The sequence below is a fragment of the Crocodylus porosus genome, unplaced genomic scaffold (genome assembly GCF_001723895.1).
Source record: "Crocodylus porosus isolate Cpor-Errol unplaced genomic scaffold, CroPor_comp1, whole genome shotgun sequence".
Lineage (NCBI taxonomy): Eukaryota > Metazoa > Chordata > Crocodylia > Crocodylidae > Crocodylus > Crocodylus porosus.
Window position 1 is genome coordinate 10,911,634 of NW_017728923.1, and position 18,039 is coordinate 10,929,672.

The 18,039-nt window shown below is 38.3% G+C and overlaps 1 protein-coding gene across 14 annotated transcripts in view; it reads left to right on the plus strand.

Moving 5' to 3' along the window:
• The window catches only part of RBFOX1 (RNA binding protein, fox-1 homolog 1), a 1,970,253-nt gene that overhangs the window by 1,901,844 nt on the left and 50,370 nt on the right, over positions 1-18,039 (plus strand). For 10 of the 14 annotated variants that reach the window (XM_019540075.1, XM_019540076.1, XM_019540071.1 and 7 more), the window contains 2 exons: positions 7,250-7,289; positions 17,601-17,665. In XM_019540075.1, coding sequence (XP_019395620.1) covers positions 7,250-7,289; positions 17,601-17,665 — 105 coding nt within the window. Of the gene's footprint in view, positions 1-7,249; positions 7,290-13,253; positions 13,297-17,600; positions 17,666-18,039 lie in introns of all 14 variants that reach the window. The other 4 variants (XM_019540080.1, XM_019540079.1, XM_019540072.1 and 1 more) reach the window with 2 other exon arrangements.

An 18,039-nucleotide genomic window follows, 5' to 3' on the forward strand; every position in this document is an offset into this window, starting at 1 on the left:
GGATGAAGTCATGAAGGTCGAAGCACAATTGGAGTTGCAGCTAGCGGGGGACATGAAGGATAGCAAGAAGGCTTTCTACAAGTATGTTAATAACAAAAGGAGGATCAGAGACAGTATGCGTCCCTTCAGTGGCAATGCATAGAGGGTGCACCCTGAGAGTGCCAGTGCACCCCCTGACTGGCTGCGCTGACTGCTTAGGTGATGGGCAGGCGGGAGCACCGGTGCCCCCCTGCAAGGGCCAGCCACTTGCTGCAGCCACTCCCAGAGGCAGCTGCACAAATTGGCTGCAGCGATTGGCCATCATGGGATCGGCTGCAGGGGTCCCCTGGGCAGTGACATCAGCTGTGGGGGGGGATCCCCCCCGGTCGGTGGGATTAGTCATGGGGGGGGCATGTGCTTCCCCCCCAACTAAGACAGCACTAGTTGCCTATGGGTCCCTTACTGAATGGGGAGGCTGACCTAGTGACGGAGGATACAGAAAAGGCTGATGTATTCAATGATTTTTTCACCTCAATCTTTACAGGCAAGAACAGCTCCCAGACTACTTCACCTGGCACCACAGTTTGGGGAGGAGGTGAGCAGCCAACTGTGGTAAAAAATCAGGTTAGGGACTGTGTAGAAAAGCTGGACATGTACAAGGCCATGGGGCCAGGTGAGATGCACCTGAAGAAGTTTGCTGATGTGGTTGCAGAATCATTGGCCATCATCTTTGAAAACTCATGGTGAGCAGGAGAGGTCCCAGAAGATTGGAAAAAGGGAAATATAGTGCCCATCTCTAAGACAGGAAAAAAAAAAAAGAAGATCTAGGGAATTGCAGACCAGTCACCCTCACCTGAGATCCTGGAAACAGCACGGAACAGGTTCCCAAGGAATCCATTTCTAAGCATTCGGAAGAGAAGGTGCTTGAGAACAGTCAGCATGGATTCACCAAGGGCAAGTCATGCCTGACCAACCTGATTTCATGAAAACCTCCAAGGGTGGAGCTTCTACCACCTCTCTGAGTAACCTGTTCCAGTGTTGTACTACCCTTCTAGTGAGAAAATTCTTCCTAATACCAAACCTAAACTTCCGTTGTTGCAACTTGAGACCATTGCTCTTTGTTCTGTCATCTGCCACCACTGAGAACAGTCCAGCTCCATCCTCTTGTGAACCCCACTTTAGGGAGTTGAAGGCTGCTTTTAAGCCCCCTCTCAGTCCCCTCTTCACTAATCTAAATAAGGCCAGTTCCCTCAGCCTCTCCTTATAAGTCATGTCCCCCAACCCCTTCATCATATCTTTTTTGTTGCCCTCCACTGAACCCTCTCCAATTTGTCCACATCCTTTCTGTGGTGGTTGGGGGAAGAGGGGGGCAATACTCCGTTGACCTGGTGGCAACACTCCTATGAATGCAGCCCAGGATGCCATTAGCCTTCTTAGCAACAAGGGCATCCTGTTGGCTCATATTCATCTTATTGTCCACTGTAACCTGCAGACCCTATTTTGCAGAGATGCTGCCCAACCAGTGAGCCCCCAGCCTGTACTGGTGGATGGGATTGTTCTGTCCTAACTGCAGGATTTTGTACTTGTCCTATTGAACCTCATGAGATTCCTTTTGACCCAATCCTCCAATGACTCATGATGATATGGCTCATTCAGTGAATGTGGGGAGACCAGTAGATGTGGTATATCTTGATTTTAGCAAGGCTTTTGATATGGTCTCCCACATCATTCTTGGAGGCAAGATAAGGAGGTAGAGATTGGATTAATGGACTTTAAGGTGGATAGAAAACTGGTTGGATCATCAGGCTTGAAGGGTAGTAGTCAATGGCTTGCTATCTAGTTGGCAGTTAGTATCAAGTAGAGTGCCCCAGGGGTCAGTCCTGGAGCCAGTTTTGTTCAATATATTCATCAATGACCTGGAAGAAGTGATTGATTATACCCTTAGTTGGCAGACGATACTGAGCTGCGGGGTGTAGTTGATGCACTGGAGGGGAGGGCTAGGGTTCAGTGACAAATTGGAGGATTAGACCAAAAGTAGTCTCATAAAGTTCAACAAGAGTGAGTGCAAAGTCCTGCACTTAGGACAAAACAATCCCAGGCACTGCTACAGGCTGGGGACTGTCTGGTGAGGTAGTAGCTCTGCAGAAAAGGACCTGTGGGTTACGGTGGACTATAAGCTGAATATGAGTCAACAGTATGCCCCTGTTGCCAAGAAAGTTAATGGTATACTGGGGTGCATTGGTAGGAGTGTTGCCATCAGATTGCAAGAACTAATTATTCCTCTCTATTGTGCACTCATGAGGCCACATTTGGAGTACTGTGTTCAGTTTTGTGCCTCCCACTATAAAAAGGATGTGGACACATTGCTGAGGGTCCAGCGAAGGGCAACAAAAATGTTTAGGGGTCTGGGGCACATGACTTCTGAGGAGAGGCTAAGGGAACTGGGCTTATTTAGACTGCAGAAGAGAAGACTGAGGGCAGATTTAATAGTAGCCTTCAACTACCTAAAGGGTGGGTCCAAAGAGGATGGAGCTAGACTGTTCTCAACAGTGGCAGATGACAGAACAAGGAACAATGGTTTCAAGATGCAACAGAACAAGTTTAGGTTAGATATTAGGAAAAACTTTCTCATTGGAAGGATAGTAAAACACTGGAACATGTTACCCAGTGAGTTTGTGGAATCTCTATCCTTGGAGGCTTTTTAGACCTCGCTAGGGAAAGCCTGGGCTGGGATGATCTAGTTGAGGATGGTCCTGCTTTGAGTATGTGGCTGGGCTAGATGACTTCCTGAGGTCCCTTCCTATCCTAATTTTCTGTGGTTCTATGATTCTGTAGACTGGGCTAAAGTTGATGAGATCATCAGTGTCAAGACCTGGCTTCTTGAGAAGTACTGGAACATTAAAGACATTCTAAAATGCACCCATTACATTTTACTAGCTATTAAGAAATCTGATCAGACTCACAAATGTGGATATTAACTTAGTGCATTCACAAACTTAAAGTAAAATTGTTTCAAAACAAGAAGTTGTTATATTTGTCTCCTTCTGACCTGGATTGACAACTGAAAAAAAAGCATCGTTTTTGTCTCCTTGCTTCAGCAATTAGAAATACCTTATTTCTTTTATCACTGGATGCAGTTATCAGCCACCAAAAGGAAATCCTATCCCTTGCTCTGGCATGAAGGAAACGTCTACTGTCTATATTTGTGCTGTAGTGGATCAGATCAAATGTAACAAATACCACTTGCAGTCTATCCCTCATACTGTGTACTTGATATAGGTACTTGGGCTATGTACTTAGCTGGTATAAAGTTGTAGATTTTGAGTGAAACATATAGGAGCAACTGTTTTTTTGAATTCTCATAAGTCTTGAGAGATGATGATCACATTATGAAAAAGTACTAATGACTGACTAATACCCTAAGGGATTATAAAGATGGAATCTAACCCTACCAAGACTTTTTCTTAAGTTATGCATTACAAATATGTCATTAGCAGTATCAGAGAGGTAGGAACACAACAGTTGCAACAAATGCTGAACAGATCTAGAATGAGAGTCCTGGGAAAACAGTGTTCCATAGCCAGCGAGAAATGATTTCAGAATATAGTTGCTGTATATGCAATGTGGTGTTCAGAGGTGCATTTTAAATGGACCAAGATTCTTCTCTTCACTGATAAAGTCTAAATCATAAAATAACATCTGAATATATCTCCCAAGATTAATGTTCTCAGTTGCGTTAAATTAATTTAAATTAAAATTCATTGGTGGACTTGGGTACTCCCTACATCTGAGGTCAGAATGCAAATGCTGAACCTGCCTTGACTTCTGTTGAACTTAGCATCCATCTCAGTTATTTAATCATTGTTTTGTGTATACATTGTTAAAGAACCCATGAACTTCTGTATGAGTTTGTCAGGCTGTTCCCTGCCCTCTCTGCCTTCACCAGACTGAGGTGGTACTGATCTGAGAAAGGCCTGGGCAGGAGTGCCTGTTCCATTCCTTCCAGTCTCCACTGCAGAGGACTGCCTCCTCAAGCTGTCCCTGGCCCTGACTGCTTCCTTTTGTCCTCTGTACCATTCAGATGGGCAGCAGGGACAGCGATTTACAAGTCAGTGGGGCTGGGAACAAACCCACTCCCTGGCCTCCCAGGCTTTTAAATTGCTGCCCGCGTTGCTGAGCTGGGTAGTGGGGGCAGCAAGAGAAAGCTGGTAGGACTGGCAAAACCTCTGGTCTTTCCCCAAAACTGGGGACTGCAGGACCAGTCCAGAAGGAGAAAGGAGCAGAGCAGCAAAGCCCCCACCCACTTGTCACTCCAGGAACTCTTGTGTGAGAAGCAGATGGAGCAGTGTGGCAAAGCCCCCGGCCTGCTTCTCACACCAGAGTTGTCTCCAGAGTGTGAGGAGCCAATAGGGAGTAGCTGGCAGGTGCTCCTGTTCTGCACTCATGGACTATGGGAGGGGCAGGAAAAGTTTCCCCCCATGCCTTCTTCAGACTGGAGTGGCCCCAGTCTCAGGAAAACATGGTTGCTTTTCCCATGGCTCCATTCCTACTGGTCCCTTGGAGGAGTTAAACTGGGAGAAAGGGTCTCAAGAGAAACTGTCCCAGGACTGACTTCTCCCTTGTTGGAGTCTGCTTATTTTTCTCCTGCAACCACCACTTTTGGCCCAGGAGAAAGAGCATGAATATTCATGGGTTTGATTTCTACCATGAAAATGGTTATTCTCCTGATAGCAACTGAATGCCCGTGCGTGGTGATGGACAATTAACAATGGAGAAGCATTTTGAGTATTGTTGCTGTGCTTTGAGTAATTAATATTTTGAGAGGAGAGTCAGCACTCTTTGTGCCCAACTAGCTCTGCAGGGATCACCAGCAAGTGCTATGCAGACCACAGGTCTAAGGATCTCTGTTCAGGTGGGAAATTAAAAAGGGAAACAAGTAGAGAGAAATACTGGCTTCATTGAAGTCAATGGCAAAACCTATTCCCTATTCATGATTTATATAACAGCTTTTGCTACAACAATACAATAAAATGAACAATAACAATTATATGTAATATAAAAATATAATTTATGATTTTTGCTAAAAAAAAAAAAAGCAATGGAATTATCCATTCTAACAGTTTCCACAAAATTTCAACAGAACATAGTATATGATGGTACAAAAAAAAGATAAAATGAAGTTGTGGACAGTAAAATAAAACAAGGGAATTCTATTTGATCGTCTCCCTTCTTCTCTGTGTAAGTAATGCAAATACGTCTTAGGAGTATAGGACAGGAGAAGCCAAAATGTTTTTTTCTTCATTAGCCCAGTATTTAAATTTTCCATAATTGGAAAGCTCCATTTTCCTCTTATTTCTTCAAAGAACAAACAAGACCATAAAGAGTGATTTAATTCATCTTCCACAGTCTTCCCACAGGAACATATTCTGTTGGAATGTAGGATCTGACAGCACCTGCCCATGACAATTGCAGATCTCAGAGTAACTTGCAGTCTAGTACTGGCCTTCCATTATTTACAGTTGCTTGTGGTTAGTGGTTTTTATAGGGGGGAGGGGGAGGTGTGCGCACACACACATGCACATTTGGTTTGGTTTGCTGTATATCACGTGGACAGAGATTGACTTCCCTGTTTGGAATTTAGCCATATGAATCTCATTGCTTAGTTACTGTTTCTTTGATGTTAAAATGCTTATTAGAAATTCAGAGATTACTTTGGTTAAGATTAGAATTAAACCCAACTAAATAGAAACTAGAACTCCCCCCCCCCCCCCAAAAATCACCTAGGTAATTAACTTTCAGAACAACTATGGTAAATGTTCGTATAGAAAGAGTTTGTAGGTTGCAAATTTTCTAGCTGCGTGTTTACTCCAAATTTTAAAATTAGTAGGCCCTATTCCCCACTGAATTGCTCCATTTTATGCCAATGTACCCAATGAAATACATTTGCTGTACAGTGTGCATTTCATCCTGAAGGATTTCTAAACTAAAATGTAAGCTCTACTCATCAGTAATTTGTCTTGGCTGAACGTAACTCCTCTGGGGGTGAAATTAGTATGATTTCAGGTAAGAAGCAATCACTAACACCCAACCAAAACTACAAGTACGTTTAGATCAGTAGAATGTAGTCTGCCAAGTTGTAATATAGCCAAAGGAGCAAAGGCAACACTTGCGTGCTTATAAAAAGAAGTCACTCGAGCTTTAATAGCCATGTGTTGTCAGATTCTTAAATGTACCTCAGGCTGAATGGTGTTATTTGGTGTTCCCTAATACAGCCTTTTTTTAATTTGAGCCATGCCTCAATTGACAGAGTACCACTTATTTTACCACCTTTGCAGCAGAATGATGTCGCCTATACAAATAATAACAAAATCCCATGACCAAAGGAAAAGAAGGTAGCACAGTAGACAATCAAATTATATATTTTAATCTTTCACATTATTTTACATTTTTAAACATAACCTGTATCAATAAAATCAGTAATTCTTCCACAGAGTACTTCTATACTGAACAGAACTGATAACTATTAGAAAAGATATATAACATCTCTACTCAGATTTCACCAGTTAAGTCAGATTCCTGAGACCAGTCTCTGTAGGTGTTTTGTTTTCATCAGGGTAAATTTGGTCCAAAGTGTTTTCTTTGTTTTTGATTTAAAATTATTATTTTGTAGCTTAAAAGGGATATAAATAGAATAGGAGTCTTTTGTTTATGCCATAAAAAGGGAAGGATCTCTTTTAAAATACCCTAAAAAATGGAAACTTCACAATGTTTTCCATGTTGTAAGTGAAGCAATGACTTGTTATGCAAGTTTTGAGTATTTGCATAGCATGCAAAATGGTTATGTTTTCAACAAAAATTATGGAACTTAGTTGCATGAATCTTTTTTGGCTATACTCTGTATTTCGTCATGACTTTTTCAAGTTAATGGGACTCCTCCTTAAAGTTGATGGCAGGCTTGGCCTATTGTAATTTTTAAGGGGAAAACTACAAACAAAAAAGAAGTAGTCACCAATGCACTTAACCTTTCTTTGTCTAAGCATTTGGCTCTCATTATACAGATACTATGACATTCAGTACAATTTCTTCAGATATTACTACCAACCTCCTTAACCAATGTGAAGAATGCCCTCCTTTTCAGTGGGTTGGGAATTGTTTTCTTTTTTTGTTTTGTTTTGTGATGAGACTAACCTCAGCCGTGCAGGGATTAGTGGTGTTTGCATGTGGAAATGCACTAATATGGATGTTTTTCTTTGTGTGTGCATCCTTGCAGTGTTGTTTACCAGGATGGATTTTATGGTGCAGACATTTATGTAAGTATTCATTGATGCGCATGCTGTCTTTATGCATTACCAGAATCATTCTTTTTACAAGTTTGCTGCATAGCTTAACTATGTTTTGTCTATTTACCATCCCTCACCTGTCAAGAAGAATTGAGAGGAATATCTCTCATATTGGAAGGCCTTTCTGTTCATTACATCTCTCATTGTTCCATAGAGCTGAATTAACTCTTCAATCAAGTACTGAGTGAATTTAAAAAAATGACAAAACGTTGGGGTTCAGCATCCCTCAAAATTAAAGTTTCAAAAATCATTTGTAAAATTAAAAAAAAAAACAAAACACCTGGAGATTTATCTTGAAAATTCAAGGCAAATTGAATAGCCTTAGCTCCAGAATTCTGAAAATTCAGAGTGCTGAGAATAAGCCTCTATTCAGGAACTTAAGTAAATGGTTAAGTCCCACTGGCGACAGGGTACATGCTTAGTTAAAAATACATTTCAGCACAATTTCAAATATGGATGGGCATAAGCCTTTTCTTAAGAGTTTTTCTGAGCTGATGCCATAGTGTCTTCTACTCTGAATACTTCAGCTAGAGCCAGCAAGACTAGTCATTGTAACAACTGACTTGTACTTATAAGTGAAGGTTTGCAGGATTGGGTCCTTTGTTATTTATTTTTAATTAAAATTCATTTTCTCCTTGGATGACTTGTTTAACTTTATGTAACATTAATTTATTTCCTAAAGTTTCTTCTAGTACTAAAGCTTTTAGCTAAAAGGTTTTATGTAGAATATATTTTATCCAAGTATGTCCAAACTGAAAAGGTTTCAGAATGAGTGAGCCTGATTTTTCACTCTTTTTTAAAGAATTAAAAATTGTGGGAACCATCAAAATATATTGATACATGAAATTCTTACAAACATGCCACGTATTTTTTTCATTGATTTTTATTTTGATCAAAGAAATTATTAAATAATTCAAGTGTTAAAAATAGGTGGAATTAATTAAGGGTTTAAATAAAACTTTTTTTTTGTTACAAACAGCTTTCTTTAAACTAATTCTGCTTCTATTGTACCATTGGCATTGAGATACAAAGAGATGGATTACATTAAATTCGTATGAACATTAAAAATTCATTAGGTAGTATTACAGAGCATTACTTATATTTATTATCAATGATCCTTTGGAGCTATTTAGGATGAAATACTTTAAATATCCTGACAAGATATATGCAGAAAGGCAAAAATTATCTGAATTTATATGGACTAGTAAAGATCCCTGCTGATGGAATAAGATAGGCTGTTTATACTCATTTTAAATATTAGCTAAAGATTTTTAAGTATTTGTATATTATTAAAGGTTCAGATACAGTAGCATTCCCACCTGGCATACATGTTGAAGTTTTTAACCCCCCATTACTGGCAGTGCATACAACTCACCCCTTTCAAAAGGTCAACAGAAAGACCTGTGAATGGCTTTAATTGGACTTAAGTACAGTCCTAGAGATTTAAATGGGTTTTAATGCTTCATAGAACCTTTTGTCCAGAAATGAAAGTTCAGTTTTCTTTTGTCTTCTATTCTTAAAGAGAAAACTGCACCAACTCATTATTACAAAAATTTGACACTTGAGGCCCTTCTGAATGTAAATAAAATAAAGGTGTTTGGAAATAATGTGTTTATTTTACAGCTAATAATTTTCCAGCCTATTACTGCTGAGAATTTCTTTTTTTTTCAGTTTTCTCAGGTGCATCAGTGATGTTTTAAGTTTTGTTTGTTTGTTTGTTTTGCAAAGAAAATGACCAACATTCATGAAAGAAAAAATTCTAGCTGATATCCGATATAGGACCAACAGCATGGTTGCGGTAGACACAGGATCATAGGAGAGTAGGGCTGGAAGAGACCTCATGAGATCACATGAGAATAGATTGGAAGAATTGCATCCTTTCATTTGCTAGTGGCACTTCTATTGATACAAAGTATACTGGATTTTTTTTTTGCAGCAAGAGCACACTAGGCTTCTTTTCAACTTATAGTCCACTACCTCCTAAGTCCTCTGCAGTATTGTCTAGCCAATCATTCCCCAGTCTATATTCATGATGCAAATTATGTGAAACCTTACCCAGGACAGAACTTGGGACATCTGGGGAACCTCACTTGATACTCCTCCCAACTAGAGAGTGAGCCATTTCTGACACCTCATTGAGCATAATGATCTAACAAATTCTGTATCCTCTGGACATTATGTGTTGGACCTTAAATAGATCTTCACATATATGTAGACATGCACCCATCTTCAGTCAAATATAGGATCCAGGCCTTCACTTCCAAATTATATTTTTAATTTCTTGATAGAAAATACTGCTTATGTTTCTCACTGATGGACCAAGTTAAATGTACTTTATATAAATCTGTTATGGACTTTTGAAAAATTATTTTCTAAAATGCATTTTGAAATTTGTACCACATCCCTTGTTATTTTTTCTATTTTGTCTTGTCACACTTGTTTTTTTCTGCACCTAAAATATTTTGCCATAGACAGACAGCAAAAGAGAGAGCTACATGCATGGGAATAAGTCAAGAGAATATATATGATTCAGAATGTATTAGTTCCCTGCAGAGCTCTGAGTTATTGACTGGCTTCCAATCGATTACCACATAGCTCTAGCTCAGTTAGCCATTTTAAATGGAAAGTTGAAGCTTTGTGAAGAAGGAAGATTCTTTGAGAAAAATAACACCATAAAAACAGAAAGGGAAAAGGAGAGAGAGAGAAAACTTGCAATTTAAATATGCACAAATGAGAGGACAGAAGAGACCCTCAAAATACCAAAGATGAGAAAAAAGAGAGACAAATATTGGAGAATAGAACAGAAAAAAAATCTATATAGCAAGATGTATATCAAGAAGTTCTTTCTAATGCTGGGTTTGAGCAATAAGAGGGCAAGCTATATCTTACTTTACAACACCAGGCTTGATGATTTCCTTCAGTAGGTAAAATGACATAAGAAGAGGAAGAAATCCAAATCAGAACAACTAGCCAAATAAGAAAAGGAAATAAAACAATGAGCTAATGCTAACCAAAGACATCGAGCAGAATAAAAAGAGCTTTTCTAATTAAATTAAGGGAAACAATATGCTAAACTGAAAATTCCAGAGGCACATTTCTAAATAATAAGGACAATATAATGATCTCTCAGACAAAGCTATTGAACTCCTTTTTTTTAATGTGCCTTTAACAAGAAAAATAAAGAAAAGATTGCACATTTAGGAAGTAAGGAAAACCTTTTAAAATTAACTATTGATTCACTAACAAAAATTTCATTTAAAGAGAGTTGAAGTTGCCTGTTAGATAATGTTTCTAGTTGAAAATGAATATATTTAGGAATCAGGAAATACATTTAAGACAATGAAAACAAGCTACTTACAACAAAGAGATGTACTTTAAAACCTGTGCGACCTTAACTCAACCTCCTTTGATAAATTACTTGAAAAGTATTTTCAGGACATCACTTTTGAGGATGTTACACCCCTCCCTAAGACACATGGGAGTCAGGTTGCAAGTTGGGGGAAGAAGAATGTGCAATTGGGGCAATAAAACAAGTTTTGCATTTTTAGGGCACTGACAGACATGCAGGTCCTGACTGCAACTCTTGGCACTTCAGAGAAAGTGCCATGAGTTGCAACAAATTCCCTCCCTCCTCACCCTCCACCTCCCACAACACAACAGATATTTTCTGTTGAGTCGGAGTGGAGGGAGCAAGCTCTGCTTTGAAGCCAGCTATGTATCTGCAGTCTCTCCCCACCCCCGCCAGCTCTGGTATTGTCCTCAGGGTGGGAGGGAGGAGAAGGGGTGGGGGGAAGCTTGGGCTGGTGTTTTCCCAGCCTGCATTGGAGGAAGGAGGCTCCAATCTACCCACCCCTACCCTCCAGTGCAGGCTGGGCAAATCCCATCCTGTGCTCCACCCTCCGCCCCCACCATCCTGAAGACAGCACCAGGGTTTGGGTTGTACTGATGCAGCCCAGCCTTTCTCCAGGCAGGAACTGACAGAAGTTAATGTAGGTGCTCCACTTTAGAAGACCTTCATCTGAACAATCATGTAATGGGGGTTCAGATTGTCACACAATCAGGCTGTTTTAAAGTGCTTTGCAGCTGTCCACTTCTGTCAGGGCATGGCTATAGAGCACTTTCAGGGGGTTGTTCATGTGACAAAATATCACTTCTGTCAGTGTTTTAAATCTTCTAATTCCTTATCCCTGAATAAAAAGACTTAACCATATACCTTCTCTCAATCTAAATGTCCACACAGAGATGTGTCAACCCACTGGTAGTTCCAAGGATCTGTGGTACTATACAGAGGGTCCCTGGGATGTTTGGGCATGAATTTGGAATTGTTTTGAGCCCTTTTCTGAGTAATAGGCATGGTATGTATGCTGGGTACAAGAAATTAATTTTTAGGGCCTTTTGTCATCACTTCAAGGGTACTTTAAGTATTCCTGAAGAATTCGTATTTTGACAAAGTGTAATAGTCATCTATACAGTGTTTTCTTCCTTCGCTATGTTCTGAAATATTGTTTTTCCACACCCAGAAAAAGATCTTAATACATAGAGGTTCCTCAGGCAAAAGAGATTAAATAAGTTTAGATTTGTGTATTAAATCTAAATGTTTTTTACAGTTTATTTATCAATAGATTTCTTTTGGCAGTGATGTCTTTAATATTATTGTCTTTATAGCTTTTTATTCCTATTACTGTATTACCTAAGAATCTTGGTCATAGACTAGGGCACAAACAAACGCTAAGAACTATTCAAACCCAGAACAAAAAAATTAGACGCTGTCTGGAAGAGTTAACCGTCTAACATGAGAAAACAAATGGATACAGAGAGATGGAGAAGCTGAGTAAAAGAATAAGACAGCAGGATAAGCAGCATTCTAGTAACTAGAGCAAGGATTTATAGTTTAGAGACTACAGAAGCACAACAGCCAGCCCACAGAGGCAACAACTGTTTCTGGGTGCAGAGAGAAGCATCAAGGCCGACGCACCATCTGAATAAAGGGAACATTCAACATGAGCAGTTCTGTAGGTTGAGTTAGAATGGAGAAAAACAAGGAGCACATCCACCCTTTACCTCCCCCTTCCCTTGTTTTGGTCTCTGAGCACAGTAAAGATTGTGGTCAATCTCTGTCTCAAGGTAATGGGGTGAGGGGAGAGGCTAATGCTGTCTGCCTTCTCTCTGGTAAGCAGGCATGGACATCATTTAACCGGTTATGGCCCACCTCTTAGGTTTTTCATTTATAAAATGAGTATAATAATAGTTATTAGAGAGTCTCACGAATTTAGTGATTATAAAATACCTGGAGATACTTGAATTAAAGGAGCAATAGATATGCAATTTTTTTTATCAATGCAATTTTTTATCAATCAACATTTCCACAACTCTTTCTTTTATGTCAGTAAGAACATGTGCAGAATCATAGCAGGATACAGCCACATATATTTAAAATAAAATTAATTTGCCCATCCAAAGGATCTGTCTAAATTATCAGTGTTTGTACAAGTGCTATCACTGTGTCTGTAATAGAGTTAATTAAATATACAGTGAGGTATTATTTAAAATAAATCAAAACCTTGTAGTTTTTCTCTATATATGTATATCTATTCACACAGATATATGTATATATTCACATATGCATGTAGCTGATCACTTTATTTATATATAAATATGTTAGTATATAGTAGATTTTTAAAATGTATTTATTTTTTCCGTATTATCCTTCTTTTGACAAGAACCTTGCTCGTTTAATACCCTAACTTAAAATCCTTGGCAACTGATTGGTTACCCATTCCATGGACCCTTCTCAATCATCCTGTGCCAAAAGGCGATGTAAAATGTTGAAAGCAAACTTGTAAATGAATGACTTTGGGAAATATGTGACTTATGCATTTTTATTTATTTTTCAGTTTTTTGCATTCATATGGTTACATTTCTGTTTCTTTATAGAGTAGTGTTTCAAGAACCTGTGTATGGCAATAAGTTACCACAGGTATGGAGTACTGACTGATGAAAAACCTCATCACATTGAATGTAGATTATTGTGAAATACTAACAATCAAATCAGCAGGATTGGGGGAGGTTTTCACATGTACAAAATGAAGGGGGAAAGCCAGCAGCAACATTTTATTAGTTACAACACCCAATCTCAACTATTTTTTCATATACTCTTTTGAAATGCTGTGTATGTCCCACGTAAGACTAATGTCAATGAGATTTTTTTCTGTAGGACTGTAGGTTCAAGCATATTGATCTTATGCACACTGGCATAATGGAAGGGGGAGCCTCATACAGTTACAACACAACCACTACAATTCCAGATACAGGAGCACTAATGAAGAGATGATATAGTTATTCCTTTTTCACTACTATGTTCTCCATTTCTGCACGTGGCTGCTCTAGAGAAAACAGTGGAACAGAGGAAAATTCAATATTTCTATAACAAAGTAGTTACCCAAATCCTATGAAAATGCTATTCTGCCCAGGCTCTTTCCTTAGCATGTAGTTTTAGAGTATCTTTAGAAATGTCAATAAAGTTTAATAGAAAATCTATAGCAAATGTTGGTATGCAGTCAAGACCATGTTGTATAACCTTTATACATGATGAAACAATACTGTGGTCATCCTGCACATAGCTACATTGAAGTAGAGCATTTTTCATTTGAGAAGGGTTTTGAGGATTGGATTAACAGTGAGTGGCATGGGGGCTATATAAAAACTAAGTGAATCAAGAACATATATTATACTGTTGAACAGTTTAACTAACAGTGTAACCCAAAACATGCAGACACTGCAGTATACAACCACTATTCTACAGAGGTGTATATATTATATATGGCTTGTAAATCCTCTGTCTGAAAAGTTGGTAAAGTTGAAAATCTGAGAATGTTGCCAAACCCAATGTTATATCCAATACAGTTTCTACATTAAGCAATTTGTAGTATCACATAGTACTCAAAGGTAATGAGTTGAATGACAGTCCTGAGTCAGCAGTGCATTTAAGTATATGCTTAAACTTAGTTCAGTGGGACTATTCACATTATTTATTTTATGCACCTACTCAAATCTCTTGTTCATTCTGAAACTCTGCTTATAACTGTTGATCTTAACTATTTATTATATTTTAACGTATATTTTTAATTCAAAAAAAAATATTTATACTAAATAACCACAAGCCATGAGATCAATAAATAACATATTCATAATAATGATATCATCATTAAAATACAGATGTTATAAATTTTAACCCCTAAAATTATTTATTAGCTGTTTCAATAAGGGGCTTTATTCAAAGGGGGAAGAATGGATGTATTTGTATTTTGAGAGTAAAGTATATTAACAAAACTCTCAAGGAAAATCAAACCCAGCTTCTCAAACACCTCCTTCATGAGTACAGATTAGTATCTCAGAACCATATGTTACTTAACTTATTTAGGTATGATAGAGGAAAACAAAGAAAGATTGAGATTCGTGCCTAGTGCCCAAACATTTCCACCTTTCCAATGCCAATCCCATACTTAATCCAAGAGTCATTATGTGCATAGTTATATTAAAAGAGCATTCTTTATTTGAGTAAGAGTTTGGTGGATTGGGTCAGTGGTGACAAGCATGAGAGCCATATCTATACCTGACTAAGTCAAGAACATGTACTCTACTGAAGAAAGACCTGCATTCCAACAGACATTCTACATTCTGGACCATGAAAACTGGGGGGGTGTGAAATGGGCTGTATTCAATTCAGATTCATATTTGGCCCGAATTGGGAACAGTGATTCGATTTGTTGATTCAGATCATTGTCCCCAATTCAGTTCATCTGAATCCGAATTTGAAAAGTCAGTGCTGATTCAGAGAATCAGCGACTTGCCCATAGACACAGTTTTAAATGTTTTTTCTACATACCTGGAGGTACCAGGCACAGCTTGTGAATGCTGTGTTGTTGGGGTGGAGGGAGTGTCCCACAGAAGCGTGGGGTGGGGGCCCGTGTGCTTGGCAGCAAACCCAGAAGTGGACTGGAAATACTGGAACCCTGGGTTCCTGTGCAATGCTCCATCTGCCCCACCATCACAGCATTCACGATTCACCTGGTACCTTGAGGTATATAGAAAAAACATTTAAAGATGTGTATATGTCCGAATCGCTGAATCTTTCCAAATCTCTCCGAATTGATTCAAAGGGTTCTGATTCCATTTGGAGAGATTAAAGGGTCTCCTGATTCAATTTGGATTCAGAGATTCGGCCACTGAATCAGGCCAAATCTCTGCTGAATTGAATCATAGACTGAAGCTTCACATAGCCCTAATGAAAACAAACCAGAAAAGTTTAAATTTTTTTCCAATATATATTTACAGCATGTAATCCACAAGACAATGGGTGTTTTATGGAGTTAAAAAAATGAAGGGAGTGGATAATAGAGGGACTTCTTTTCTTTATATCATACATTCTTTTGCTAATTATCTTCTGGTAGCTCACAACTTGGGGTAAGTTTTCAATTTTTGTAATAAGCTCTGTCAGCTTCACTACTTTGTGGCTCAATTTGTGCTTGGTGCCATTATCTGACATATGATTGCCCATATGCAGAGTACCTGGAGGCAATACTTGCCCGTTATTTCACATACTTTTTGACACCTCAGGTAGTTTTTAACAAGTTTTCTATATGCTTACCTGCAGCACTGTCTGTCTGGTTGGCAGGCAAGGAAAGTAAATAGGAACTCTGTTCTCCTTTTCTCCACTTGCAGGCATTCTTTTATTGGCCCATAAGTGTAAAATGATCTAAAGTAAGGAGGTATTTTTTGGCAGTGTTTCTTAGCTGGCATGGAAAAGGTGGCACATAACAGTATTGTGCAAGCTATCTATCTAAACCTAGTGGCTGCATGACACAATTGCCTATGGCAAAGATCTGACCAACTGTATGAGTAGGCACTGATACTATTATGGGCATAAGAGTTTTAAATAAGAGTTGAAAAATGTGTTTAAAGTACAAGTGTAGCTCATAGCATAGGTGTTATTTTCTGAATCCCTATACATAAGTTCTGTGCTGATTGTTTAAAAGATATGGTGTTATTGTTATTGGCAGTTGTGAATGGATTGGCTTTCAAAGAAAAAAAAGAACATTTTTTTTTCCAAATATCTGTTAGAGATGGGATTAAATCAACCAAGTACTACATAGGTGACAAGGTGTAAGTTCTGATTTAAAATGTTTAGAACAGTGGGCTAAATAAAGCTTCTAAGGGCCTGCCAGGTTTCTCATAAACTAGGTAGCTCCTGAAAAAGTAGTTTGTTTCATGTGCTTTTTGTAAAATGCACAAAAATATATAAAGTGTGGTTAAGAATACACTAGTATTTGCATAAGGGTTTGAAGGCAGAAATCCATTCCTCTCGCTTCTCCCTACAATTTAGTGTGAATAGAGCTTTCAACATTAAGAGCATTCTATTTAAATGTTCACTTTAACAATGGGGGAACATCATTCAAAGCTGTATAATCTCACTTGTTTCTTTTTCATCTCTTTTTTTTAATGCTGTGGGGACACACAACAGTCTCAAGTCCCAAAGGATTATAGGGTGGTGGATTCTAATTGGAACGTAAATGGTGTTTGTGTTATCTGTGGAGACTGGGCTCTGTTTGTTAATTGGCATGCTGAGATCATTTTGAAATGGTTGATATAACACCGTGGTCCATTGAACAGGAAGTTCTGCTGTTTTCACAGTTTGATAATCAATGCATCACTGCACACAATTCCTTTCAAATGTGTGTTTGTTTGTCCTGTTTGCTTAATTGAACAGCTGCAATTACTGTTACATGCAACTGAATGTTAATTCAGGGGAAAGCAAAAATACTCCTTTTTCATTATGATCTTATTTACAAATTAGAAACCTATCTAACATTAGATTTTTAATGCAGCATACAAATTCATTGGTTTAATCACAAGGTATCACGTTATCCTTTTTAAAATGAAATTGTTGTTACCCAAGTAATTCGATTTAAAAAAAAAAATGGGAATGTGGCTTTATTATGCTACTCAACATCTCATTTATAGGAGTTAATAACTGAAAGCATAAAGAAAAATATAAATGTGCTTCATTCATAAAAATATGTTTGATAAATGATTTTTACTGATTTATCGTGATAACTTTTTCTGGTGAACTTTGTGAAAGAATCTAGTGAAAGTTTTAATTTATAGTTTAACCTTTAATTGGACTTTTAGCACGAAAATAACATTGCAACTGATTGTTCATTTTTGGAATATATTAGATTGCTTCCTGTAGCAATCCAATTAGAATGTAAGTTTGTGTTTCAGGGTGGTTATGCTGCCTACCGGTATGCCCAGCCTGCCACTGCCACTGCAGCTGCCTACAGTGACAGGTAAGACTTACTTTACAGCTAATAAATGCGTAACATACAGCAAGTTGAAGATGATTCCTGTGGATTTGCCTTGTATAAATCTCATAAGTGGTTTGTTGCTTTGCAGATGACTATGGTATCTAAAGCTAGGCTGTTATAATCCATGAAGAGCCATAAATGGAGAGATTAGTGCTTAATTAAGAATCAGGCATGACAGACACATTCCCAAGCTGTACATCAGCTACTCTACTATGAGTAGATAGCCTGTGACCCTCATACAATGTAGATAAATAATGTACAGCTTTATGATGATCAGCTATTTAAGATCATCGTATTATCTTAACCATATTATTTCAGTTCATAAGCAGAATTTGAGTACCCTCATGTTTCTTTGA